The 12902-nt window shown below is 34.3% G+C and overlaps 1 protein-coding gene across 26 annotated transcripts in view; it reads left to right on the forward strand.

The window, feature by feature from the left end:
• LOC108970191 (calcium-activated potassium channel slowpoke) overlaps positions 1-7564 on the forward strand; it is a 136797-nt gene extending 129233 nt beyond the window's left edge. For 22 of the 26 annotated variants that reach the window (XM_018935413.1, XM_018935409.1, XM_018935426.1 and 19 more), the window contains 6 exons: positions 3555-3732; positions 3824-4331; positions 4711-4847; positions 5015-5157; positions 5223-5442; positions 6903-7564. In XM_018935413.1, the coding sequence (XP_018790958.1) occupies positions 3555-3732; positions 3824-4331; positions 4711-4847; positions 5015-5157; positions 5223-5442; positions 6903-7040 (1324 nt within the window). In that variant the 3' untranslated portion in view covers positions 7041-7564. The remainder of the gene's footprint in view (positions 1-3554; positions 3733-3823; positions 4332-4710; positions 4848-5014; positions 5158-5222; positions 5443-6902) is intronic. The other 4 variants (XM_018935418.1, XM_018935419.1, XM_018935412.1 and 1 more) reach the window with 1 other exon arrangement.
• The last annotated feature ends 5338 nt before the right edge of the window (positions 7565-12902 follow it).

The raw sequence follows: 12902 nt of genomic DNA on the forward strand, positions 1-12902 counted from the left end.
TAAATGTTTGAAAATTATTATACACTTTTATAAATTACTCATTGACATTAAAAGATCAAACACCTTGAAGCACATTCAAACACAATCTCAGTGGCATAATAAGCAATATTATTTCACTTATTATATCATACAAAAACTTATGCGATAATTTCTCTTCGATATCGGCAGAGTTCCTCCATTTACTTGTTGACAGATTTGGTTTAGTATTAGCTAGCAAAGGCCAAAGAAAGTTGGTAAAGTTCGGWTAAGCAGCAGAGCTGTACATTTCTAGCAAATTCATATATAAGAGAATCACTGTATTCAAATAAGCAGTTCAGGGATTAGAATATTGACTCAYACCTTATTATTGTTAGTCATAACCTCAAAGTTGTGAAATATCTATCTTGGAACTTATGAATATTGTCACTAACCTCAATATCACTCAATATAAGTTATCACTATTTAGATTGTTTGAATTTGATGTTTTTCCAAATCTTTCATTAAACACTGTCAAATTCGCAATAAARAATGCCAAAATGCTGCTAAGCGGGGTGAGAAAAAATTGATGTACTTCATGCAAATGATGCAAAGCTKCCCCAAGTTTAAGTTTGATAAAGATTTATCCCTTTCAAATTATTTTTGTGAGTCCTCCATAAAAAAAATTTGTATTGAGTCGATATATAATTAAAGCTACTGATATTTAAAAGCTTAAAATAATTTCATTGTCAGTCTTGTCAGTTTTAAATATTTTAAATTTATTTTAAATATAATAAAGTACAACTCCCCGTTACAAGTTGACATCAGTGAAACCATTTCCATTAATTATTGCATTAACAGTAATCTGTACATATAAGAAAATTATATAGGAATATCCATTTCATAGCGTTATTCACCTCTCTTCACAAACATCCCAACTTTCATTTCTCAAAAATCAAATGTATAAATAATATGGTTTTGACAAACCAGATGGTCCAAATATCTCTCTCATCCTCTTTTATATTAAAATTTAGTTTGATTTCCTTTTTATTTAAAGGTTCAAACATATTTTCATTGGCTTTATTTTCATCTGCTTCATATGTTATTTTGTTTCATCAGGTTAACATTATGAGTTCTAAAAAGGGTACCCGGCATATTAAAAATTAGTATCTAAATCTTATTTCATTAAGATCAAATTATATCCGATATTATTATGAAATGCAATTCAGTTGTCAGTAACATATAGCACTTCGTCACTTTAATGTCTGTTGTCCCAAGCAGAGTCGGGCAACCATAGTTACATATATCAGGGGCGGATCCAGAAAAAGTTTTTTGGGCGGAAATAAACATTTACTTGAAACATTAAGATTAATATATTCAATATAGGAGTCTTTATACAGTTTAATATGGTAAAATTTCAAATTGACCTTCTAGTATTAAATCATACTAAATTGAAAAAAAAAAACATTAAAAATCGTAGACCTGGGGTTGACATACAAGCATGTACTTTATTGCAATGTATAATACTGCAGTCAGTTTGGGTATTTTATAGAAAATTTTTACGAAAAAAACAATGTGGGACAAGTTTTGAAAATCTCTCGAAAATTCTTCTCCATTGACTTTAATRTCATAATGCYTGTGCAGCAACGCCAGGCCGTTCAATCTATCTACAGGCATGTTCTTGGGAAAAGCGCATTTTTAAATTTTCGTCGATTCTTTTTCGGCCRCAGATTCTTGGTTTTCCTCGTCTTCGATTTCGGAACGTTTCGAGCAGCGATATATAATATATATGATATAATATATGATAGATAATATTTGATGTAATTGCCAGATCGATCGATTCTTTCTGAAGAATCTCGCTGAATGAATGAGTCAGATAAAGATGTCGCATAGAAGTAGGTTGTATCGTTGTTTTTCCCGCTGTTTCCCTATTTTTCCAGTTATTAATTTTTCTATRTTGGAAAACTTGGAGGATAAATCGCGGGGAATGTATSAATTGAACATATCTTAGATGGAACTGAATCCTGCATCTATTTCAAGTTACCTATCAAGTTACGTCGCTTTAAATTTAGCACTTACAGTTACGAATCTGATTAGATTTACTAACTAATTAAATCAATATGCATACGTTGCAACACTTTTTAACTTCAGTAGTAGCTTAGCATTATTAATACAATAAATACTAATAAATGTGGGRATAGTCGTTAATTTTGTTTCTGAAATAAAATGGCGAGTTTTTGGATCATATTTCTGTTACTTCATATTTTCAAAGTAAATTAGGTACTAATAAGCCATTTAGTCCTTATTTTAATTTCCCCCATTTCTCCCCGCTGAATCTTTATGAAAGTGACAGATTTTAATCCCTTCCATATGAGGTTCATTGTAATTCAAGAAAAACAATTGTCGTTCTTTGAATAGCTCTATGAGTCGGAAGTTTCAATATATTATAGAAATTATAATTATTAATATATTATATGAAAATATACTTTTCTAACCAGAATTTGCGTTACAAAAGTCATTATCTCACCGTTACTAGATTTCCCACAATTTTTCAAATATGATTAGAAAGTTCAGATTAAATTAATCTAAAAACAAGTATATACGATAGAATGAAATTTAATTTGAAAAAGTCCTCTTGAGTATGGAAAAATGGTCTTGTGGTCTGATAACAATTTCAAATATAAACATGTTATATATAAATATATAAAGTATCACCAACTTTCGTCGTTGTTGTTACTCGTTATTCGACAAAAAAAAATTGCAGCTGTACTACATTTTCCTTACTAWACCGGTTTATCATTTGATTGCTTCTTTCTGATTCTATTTACTAAAAATTTACTCAGTAAACAAAACTCAGAAGAGACCACCACAAATCACCTTTCTAAAATTTATATATATTTTTTTTTTGTGGATAGAGAAGTGAGAAGATACGATAAGAAGCAGATATGAGATGCATTTTTCATTTGGAGATTTTTAGGGTTAGGCATGGAGCTATCTTGACTAAACTTGGACTGCTACTTTACACTTCCATTATCTAAACTTTAGTTGTGAGAATATTAATCTCAATATCCAACATTATAAACATTAATTTGGAGGAAATGACAATTTTTAACTTATTTTTTATAAAGCTACACACTCCCGAAAACGAAATATGAAAACATTTTTATGAACCACAACTATATAACTCACGTCAGTGTACTCTTTTGAAAGCATAACTTTGAAGTATATATATAATTTATTTAAAATACTTAGATGCCGTAGTAGATATTTTAGAAATAACTATTGAGACATGCGAATGAATATTCATTCCATTTTAACTAAGCACAAATATTATATATTATATTTTACAGCACCGTTACTCATAAAGAATGCAATGTAAATGCATACGTTTGCTGAATCATTTCGTTCGTTTTTTGCATAAGTACTAATTAATTACTTACTGCCATTTGTTCATGTTTAAGCAATCGTTAATACTACTTGCATACATACATACATAAGTGTAGTAGTAAAGCACAGTGGACCGAAATATAGTAAATTACCGCTTTTTGACTACTAACAATTTTCTCTCTTACTTTGTTTCTCTCATTGACGGCACTTAGGCCAACAAGTCGCAGCTCCGGCACAGGCACACAAAATCAAAATGGCGGCGTCTCATTACCGGCCGGTATTGCGGACGACCAATCGAAGGATTTCGATTTTGAAAAGACCGAAATGAAATACGATTCGACGGGCATGTTCCACTGGAGTCCGGCTAAGAATTTAGAAGACTGCATATTGGTGGGCATCATTACATACATAGACTAGAAAAATTATGATCACAAATATTTCCAAATTTCATTTAATTTATTTCTAAAAAAAATATCAATAGGATCGCAATCAAGCGGCAATGACTGTTCTAAATGGTCACGTTGTCGTATGCCTTTTTGCCGATCCAGATTCGCCGCTAATCGGACTGCGCAACTTGGTAATGCCATTGCGCGCCTCAAATTTTCACTATCACGAACTGAAGCATGTGGTGATAGTTGGTTCGGTGGACTATATACGACGCGAATGGAAGATGTTGCAGAATTTGCCAAAGATATCGGTGTTGAACGGTTCGCCGCTGAGTCGTGCCGATTTGCGTGCCGTGAACGTGAATCTGTGCGATATGTGTTGTATTCTGTCGGCGAAAGTTCCTAGCAACGACGATCCGACGCTGGCCGATAAGGAGGCCATTTTAGCGTCGCTCAACATCAAGGCAATGACCTTTGACGATACGATCGGTGTACTGAGTCAACGTGGGCCCGAATTCGATAATCTGAGCGCGACCGCTGGCAGCCCAATTGTGCTGCAACGGCGCGGCTCCGTTTACGGCGCGAATGTGCCCATGATAACAGGTAAACTGCATCGCACTAAGTTGGCTGTGTTTGCGATTAAACGACCAATTCACACACGACACATTCATCCAACCGCTGGCGTTGGCACAAAGTTGGCTCTTGTAAACCGTTATTGGTTTTATATAAAATTTGTTTTGGCACATTTCTTTCTTTATATTTATGTGTATTTGTAGCGTTGTTGTTGTTATGGATTTAAACAATTTTTTATAAAAAAAATTTAAGCACATTGCTATGTTGTGTTATGTAAGCCAATTTTGTGCCAATTCTACGCCCGAGTCATGAATGTATTAGTCGTTGTACTCCCTCGTCTTACTCTTAAATGCGCTCGCCGCTAGTTAAAGGTCAAAGCGTTAAACTTTGTTTTGGTTGTTGTTTCAAGAACTGGTCAACGATAGTAACGTGCAGTTTCTCGATCAAGACGATGACGATGATCCGGATACGGAGCTATATCTGACGCAGCCGTTCGCCTGCGGTACCGCCTTCGCCGTTAGTGTTCTCGACTCGCTGATGTCGACGGTAATTGAACGTAACCTTTACAGTAGCCCCCATTACTTAAAAAAAATATTTCTAATTAACTTACTCTCTCTTCGTGCCTATTTCGAGCACGCGACTACTATTAAGACCACATAAATTCTTAAACTTTCTCATGTTACTTATATACGCTCTTTATTTATCGCCTTTAGACGTACTTTAATCAAAACGCTTTAACGTTAATCCGCTCACTTATCACCGGCGGTGCTACACCAGAGCTGGAACTCATACTCGCCGAAGGTGCTGGTCTACGTGGCGGTTACAGCACTGTGGATAGTCTTAGCAATCGTGACAGGTGCGTGCTATTATTTGTTTTGCCTGTAGTCATTCAACCTTAATATTAACAATTTACTCGCGCAGATGTCGTGTTGGCCAAATATCTCTGTATGACGGTCCCTTGGCCCAATTCGGCGAATGTGGAAAATATGGCGATCTATTTGTAGCAGCGCTCAAATCGTACGGCATGCTTTGCATTGGCCTCTACCGATTTCGGGATACCAGTTCGAGTTGTGATGCGAGTAGCAAACGTTATGTTATAACGAACCCACCCGATGATTTTTCACTACTGCCAACAGATCAGGTAAGTCCAAAAAGAATACAGCAGAAAAGTTAGAGTCCATTTAAAAATAAAGAGCGGTTAAGCGCTCATCGAAAACATCAGACTTGAAAATAATGGCAAGTGAAACTCTTCGATCTATAAACAAAGTTTAATAAAGAGGCCCAATTACTTTCTAACCCCTTGATTGAATATCTTTAGTCGTAAATCTTCTTTTATTCCATTGATGAAGCCTAGTCTGCGCAAACTTTTGAGGCTCAGTTGGAATTTGTTACGTACTTAATGTGTGTTATATTTGTGTTATCATCGAGATTCGCTTTGTGAAACTTCAAATAGCTAGTAAAATTCAATTGAAGTCAGGAAGAAATGAAGAATAAAAGGATTAGAGTGCTAAACGCTATAAAAAAGTGTTCCACTGCTGGAATGACTCTGGCTTTCTCTGTGAATTAGGTTAGTTTAGGTTATACTGGTCGGCTTTCACGCCATAAATAGACCTACTGGCCCTTGAAGGTTCCGTTTAGTTTGTGGTGAAAAATTTGTCACACAGAACGTGATCGTGTTTTGCGAACTTTAAGGGCAACTAGTTAATTGAGCTCCGAAGGACTTAGCTATTTAAGGTGAGTTCTAGATACTGCTAGACGCAGCCATAGGAGATGTTTCAGCATCTCTCTCTTGCAAACTTCTCTGAACTTCCCGCCCCCCATGTGATGCCCGTAGGTTGTGAGCTGTCAAAAGATCATAAGCCATCCGGCAGTCCTTTCTTTTTTTTGTTCTTTTTCTGCTTTATTGATGCCAGTACTTCTTACTTTTCGCTGTTTAGCGCCAATTGGGAAATCCAAGAGTTCTTCTCCACCTTCTAACGGAGTGGAAGTTTTCGAATACTTTCAGAGCTGGAGTGTTTTCGTCGGACGACATGGCCTATTTATTATATTTTTCTATCCAATGTAGGATTTGCCGTCGCCAATGCGCAAAGGCCGCATATAGCAGGAAGGGAATAATGAGTGACTTATAGAGTTTGGTTTTTATTTGTCGAGAGAAGACTTTAATTCTTAATTGCCCACTCAGTTCGAAGTAGCATCTGTTAGCAAGAGTTATTCTGCATTTGATTGCGATGCTGACATTGCTGTTGGTGTTAATACTGGTTTCGAGATAGACAAATTTATCTACAACTTCGAGAAGAGTTTCATCTACGTTCGAAAAAAGGCAAAAAATTACCAAATGGAGGCCCAAAAATTTGTAGTTTTTGCAGAAACAAATCAAAACCTGGTTGGTCATAATGTAAACAACTATATACAGTAAAAATTTGATCGTGATCGGATCATTTGCCTCCGAGTAACCTCTTGAGCAAATTTGAAAAATGTAGTTTTGCGAAAAAATTACTTGGACTGAGTGGTTAAAATTTAAAAGCCAAAATTTTAGTGTGTATTTTATAAAAGTACAACCTGTTGAACTCCCACTAAACGCCTTCATTACTTTTTTTGCAGGTTTTCGTATTAATGCAATTCGATCCGGGCTTAGAGTATAAACCGGCCGCAGTACGTGCGCCACCTGGTGGTCGGGCTGCCAACACACAAGGCTCCGGGGTCGGTGGGGGTGGTTCAAACAAGGATGATAACTCTTGATTGTTACTGTGTAGCGCCTTAACTGATGGTCCTTACTCGTACATTTGAACGATGGAGCAAACGATCGGGTACAAAATAGCGCATTTCTGGCAATACATAATCGGCAAAATATGGCAAAAAATACGAGCGGCAATGCGAAATGTATCGAACAAAAAGAATTAGCACAAGAAAAGCAATAAACAAAAGCAATTGGTGTAATGAACAAAAAATAAACCAATTTTAATGTCGCAAGTGGAACAAAATCTATAGGAATTTGTCAAAATTATATATGTAAAGAAATGCGTATACAATACATGGGTGACCTAGTAAATGCGCCATTTTGTACTTTTATATTTGCACAGACATTCGCCAATGCAAGCCTCATTTAAAGTAGATCACATGCGTATGTATGTATGTATATGGGGAGCGCCACAAAAAAAAAACATTTCAATTTTCAATTGGAAGCAAATGTCTTTGCAAATATAAAAATCAAACTCCAACTAATAAAATATACAAAAACAAACTGATTACTCGAATCAGTATGAGTAAAATCCATCGTTCAAATGGTAAAAAGATTGCTTCCCACACCATTCCGCAAAGCCCTCAACTACTTATTAATTTTCGAAAATTTATTAACCTTAATTTACTGTTTTCATTTAGGATATATGTATGATTGTAAGCAACTAAGTAATCATGTATGAAGAATTTTCTTGTATTTTTCGTTTGGTAATTTTTTTTTTCTATTATTTAAAAAATTTTTATAATTTAGCTTTAATACGACTTTGGTTAATTATTTATTGCACTCTGAAATTGAAAGACCTAGTCTTATGCTTAGCTTAGCTTGGAACTTAAATCAAATGACTTGTATATCATATATTTATAAAAATCTAAAATAGTTGCAGAACTCAAACCACATTCCGGTTACTAGTCGCAATATATATACATTATACTAAACATAAAAATATATATTTATATTTCTATACATTTTCATTTTCATAAAGTTAAATCTATCGATATTTTAAAGTTTTTTATTTAATTAACTTTGTTATAATTTGCCCTAGTAATATTAGGTTATAGTATGTGAGCATATGAAATCGTATCTATTAATTTTAAATGCACACTGAGGATTATTTTTTAAAGGTTTATTTGAAAAGCAGTAAACCAAGTTTTTAACTGTTCAATAGTTTGAAGGTTTATTACAATAATAAAAGGGAAATACTAAATATAATTTCTTTATTCAAATCATGTGCTTATAATTTTTTCAAAAATCTCCMTAAATGTAACAATAATAAAAAAAACATTGCCTTGGCATCTAATGTTTTAGTGAAGTCGCAAACCCTTTATGGTAATTAAACTAAAAGCAGTGAATAATAATGATTCTGAATATGAATTCTCTGCTAAAAGCACTATATGTATAATGTTTTAATATGTTTTTTAATTTAATAGTTTTTAAATTAATAACATTGAGTGCACATTTTTAAGAAAAATTATCTTCTGTGTGCATTAAACAACCTTTTCGTCTTGTAGTTTAGCTACGCAAATATTATATAATTTCAATATATTTCATAGCAGTATACTTGATGTTTATAAAATATAGTTTTATTTTAATTAAAATGTATATATTTTTAACATAAAATTTGAATTTAGAAATTTGTAAAAAAAGTTTTTTATTTTTTGCTGGCAAATTTTGTGTGTTTCTTTAATTTTTGATATACTGACTTTTATATAAAATATTATTATTTTCGTCATTTCAAGTTTCTGAGTTATAAAAAAAGGTTATTTACGTTGAAATTTGTTTCAAATTTGTGGATAAAATACATATTTGTTACTAAAAATATTATTGTTTTCATTCTTTAAAGTTTATGACTAAAAAAATGTTTTTTATCTTCTGTTATTATTCGTCACTTATAAATGCAAAATTTTGAAAAAATTAATTGTCATGAATCATTTTGTTTTAAATACATATTATTTTTCCAAAGTTATGAAATTTATATTAAATATTTTTTGTTAAATAAAGATTTTTTAATAAAGATTATTTTCCGAAATTATATACAATTTATTTAGATTATATATTTATTGTTGAAGAAATATTTTTTATATATTCATTTCATAATCTCAGTTTAAACAAAAAAGTTTATAATTAATTATTTTCGTATTTCATATTATTAATTTCTCTTTTAAATGTTTTTTGATTTTACGAAAATACCCATTAGTTAGTATTCATAAAATGGCTATTACCATACTTTACTCGAAAGTTCAGAAAATGAATTTTTTGTTCTCACAACTTTATTCTCAAATTAATCGGCACTCATTGTTCACTGCTAAGAAGTTATATTCAAAAATACGAGCAATAAATAGCATAACGCACATATTTCCCGCTCCTCACTCCCGTACAGTTCAAACAATAAGCACATTTGCACTCATTTCACTTTTTCACTTTGAAAAACTAAAAATCAAACAAACAACAACGCAAATTATAAGCAGCTTTGAACACCGCCTCACGGCCTCACGACCTTACGATTTCGTTGTAGTACAAGCACCGCCATAGCTCGTATCAAACAATTCAATAAATCATTAGCTTCACTCACAAAATGCATCTCTTATTGTAAACTCATTGTATTGGGCCGTCGGGGGAGGTATGTATGCAACGAACAGTATCGTTCTTTAATGAATTTCGTCTAAACAAACACACACTGTATATTTGTGTTTAGCATTTAATATACTATATAATAGCATATATACTATATAATAGCATATATCATTCATATTTCAATTTTCACTGATGTTTACGCATTTTTTCATGCCGACCTATATTACCACTTCATCGTTGCGCACCGCATTGGTGATGAAAAAGTTCGCTCATAACTCAGCACATGGTAAATGAGAAAGATAATAAAATAAAATAGAATTCTGCACATTTCATTTATCGATAATTTTACGCCTTTACGTTTGTACATTACATTTGTTTATCACAACAACTCTTCCGTTCGTTTCTGTTCACTTCAATAATCGTTTACCGTTAAGCGTTTATCGTCATTCTTGAGTTTCATAAGTTCATCCAAACGACGAAATATCGTTCAACAAGCAATTTTATGTAAAATCAAATGGTGTGACGTAAGCAACTGGGAACCATTAGTGAGGTTAGCTACACATTAAACAAAGGAATTAAGCGAAAGAGAAGAAAAAATTAGAAACAAAGAATTAACGAAGCAACAACAAAACTACAACTATACAACCTACTGAAAACTACAAGTCAAACAACAATCAACACCAAATTTAGTAGAGTAACGCTGTAAAAACTAAAATTACAAGTAAATTGCATAATAGATAAAGTTCAAAAAGCAAACTATATCGAGATTCAAGTTCATCTCAAAATTCGAGCAAACATAATGATTAAAAATGTAGTAGTGAAGAGTGTAGTATGAGTATAAGCCATGATGGCAGCAGGCGGTGGGTCTATGCTTTTGCGCAGAAAATGTAACTGATAAAAAGCGTAAGCTTGCAACACTGCTTTGCAATAAAGATTCTAAACAATTGTAAGTAATATACAATATAGATATGTTTATATGTACTAAAACACAAAAACAACAAAACACTTGTACTAGACAAAAAACTATAACTAAACGTACTTCAAAATATACTAACAAAGCAAAAAAATAACTAAAAAGGTCAAACTTACATATATACCTTATATATATGTTATCATTTGAGAAATAAAACTAAAATGAGTACAAACTTGAAGCTATAAACGCTATTTGCTGCTGCTATTGGAGCAGGTTTAGCGTATCGTCTTCACATACGAGTTTGTATATATTTCTTTCAAGAATTATATTTCTTAACAAATACACACACCCCGGTGAATGAACGTCTAGCCACAATCCGCATCAAAGCGAGGTTCTTCAACATATCGCTGATTTGCGCCCACGCCCCGACGGAAGAGAAGGACGATGTGACCAAAGATACCTTTTATGAGTGCTTGGAAAGCACTTATGAGAGCTGCCCCCGCCACGATGTCAAAATCGTGCTTGGCGACTTTAACGCCAGGGTGGGCAAAGAAGGTATCTTTGGCACTACGGTCGGCAAATTCAGCCTCCACGAAGAAACATCCCCAAATGGGTTGAGGCTGATCGACTTCGCCGGGGCCCGAAATATGGTTATCTGTAGTACTAGATTCCAGCATAAGAAGATTCATCAAGCTACCTGGCTGTCTCCGGATCGACAAACCACCAACCAGATCGATCATGTTGTGATAGACGGAAGACACGTCTCCAGTGTTTTAGATGTGCGTGCACCTGTCTCTTATACACATCTAGATGTGTATAAGAGACAGGCAATTGCCCGCCTGAAGAACAACAAAGCGGCGGGGGCCGATGGATTGCCGGCCGAGCTATTCAAACACGGCGGCGAAGAGCTGATAAGGAGCATGCATCAGCTTCTTTGTAAAATATGGTCGGACGAAAGCATGCCCAACGATTGGAATTTAAGTGTGCTCTGCCCCTGTCTCTTATACACATCTAGATGTGTATAAGAGACAGACGCTGGCTAGGTCATGTTGTCCGGATGGAGGAAAACGCTCCAGCTCTGAAAGTATTCGACGCAGTACCCGCCGGGGGAAGCAGAGGAAGAGGAAGACCTCCACTCCGTTGGAAGGACCAAGTGGAGAAGGACCTGGCTTCACTTGGAATATCTAATTGGCGCCACGTAGCGAAAAGAAGAAACGACTGGCGCGCTGTTGTTAACTCGGCTATAATCGCGTAAGCGGTGACTACGCCAATCAAGAAGAAGAACAAATACATATTTACTTGGGAAAAAACATTAGAAAATGCAGATGCTTTCTGTTCGGGGATATTTTTTATTAAAAAAAAAAATTTATTTTGAAAGAAAAACTGAATTTGAAACAAATTAGTATACATATGTTCTGCAAAATACGTACATATGAAAAAACAGGTATAAAAAAGGGCATCTCAAATACCAAACCGCAGCTTATATTCGGAAAGAAAATGTACAAAATGGAATGTTGTAATTAATAAATTTAAATTGAAGCATCAGCAAACTAACGGTGTCAAATTGTAGACGTTCCAAGATGATTCAGAAGTACATAAAACCGAGAAACCTTCTTCACTTTTGCTCACATATACCCAACTTCAAGCTGTACGTGCTGTCAATAGTGTCTCAAAAATTGTCCCAAGAATCAAATTTTTACTTTGAGTTACTATACATATACTTCGTCGGATCTAGTTAATCTGTTACAGCAATGACGATTGAATTACATTTTCTGATAAAATTTTCCTTGTAAAGGTTTTTGCAATAAGAGCACTACACACGTTTATTTAAAATTAATGAAATTCTTTATTCCTGTGAAAGTACATTGGATGCCATTATGAATGCAACCCGATTTCTTTTGCTTGGCCACCAAGGGCACGATTGCAGAAGTCCAGACGCTGAACCCAATTTCGAAATTCATACGAAGTTCAATAATTGTCGCTGGCTAGTTGGCATAGACCATAGACTTGATGTAGCTCCACAGGAATACCGAGGGGACCAATAGACTGGGCTATTTCGTGAGATTAATCGATTTTGACATTCCCCGTCCTGTTGGAAACACATATTGTACATATCATCCAATTCGGGCCAAAAGTATTCAGTTATCATTGCTGGTCTTGATCATCATAAACTTGGCCAAATCGTAATTTTTCTGGGATGCAATGGTGACTCTAGGAGTACGTGTGAATTGCTGTCTTGCCAATAGCGCATATTTTGCTTACTGACGAAGCCATTCGGACAGAAATGAACCTTATCGCTGAAGTGATTTTTCATTGAAAATCCGAATCATTTTCAAGTTGTTGCTTAGTGCAATTCACGAGCATACGATGATTATGGTGG

This window comes from Bactrocera latifrons, unplaced genomic scaffold (genome assembly GCF_001853355.1).
Source record: "Bactrocera latifrons isolate USDA-ARS-PBARC rearing strain unplaced genomic scaffold, ASM185335v1 scaffold_29, whole genome shotgun sequence".
Taxonomy (NCBI): Eukaryota; Metazoa; Arthropoda; class Insecta; order Diptera; family Tephritidae; genus Bactrocera; species Bactrocera latifrons.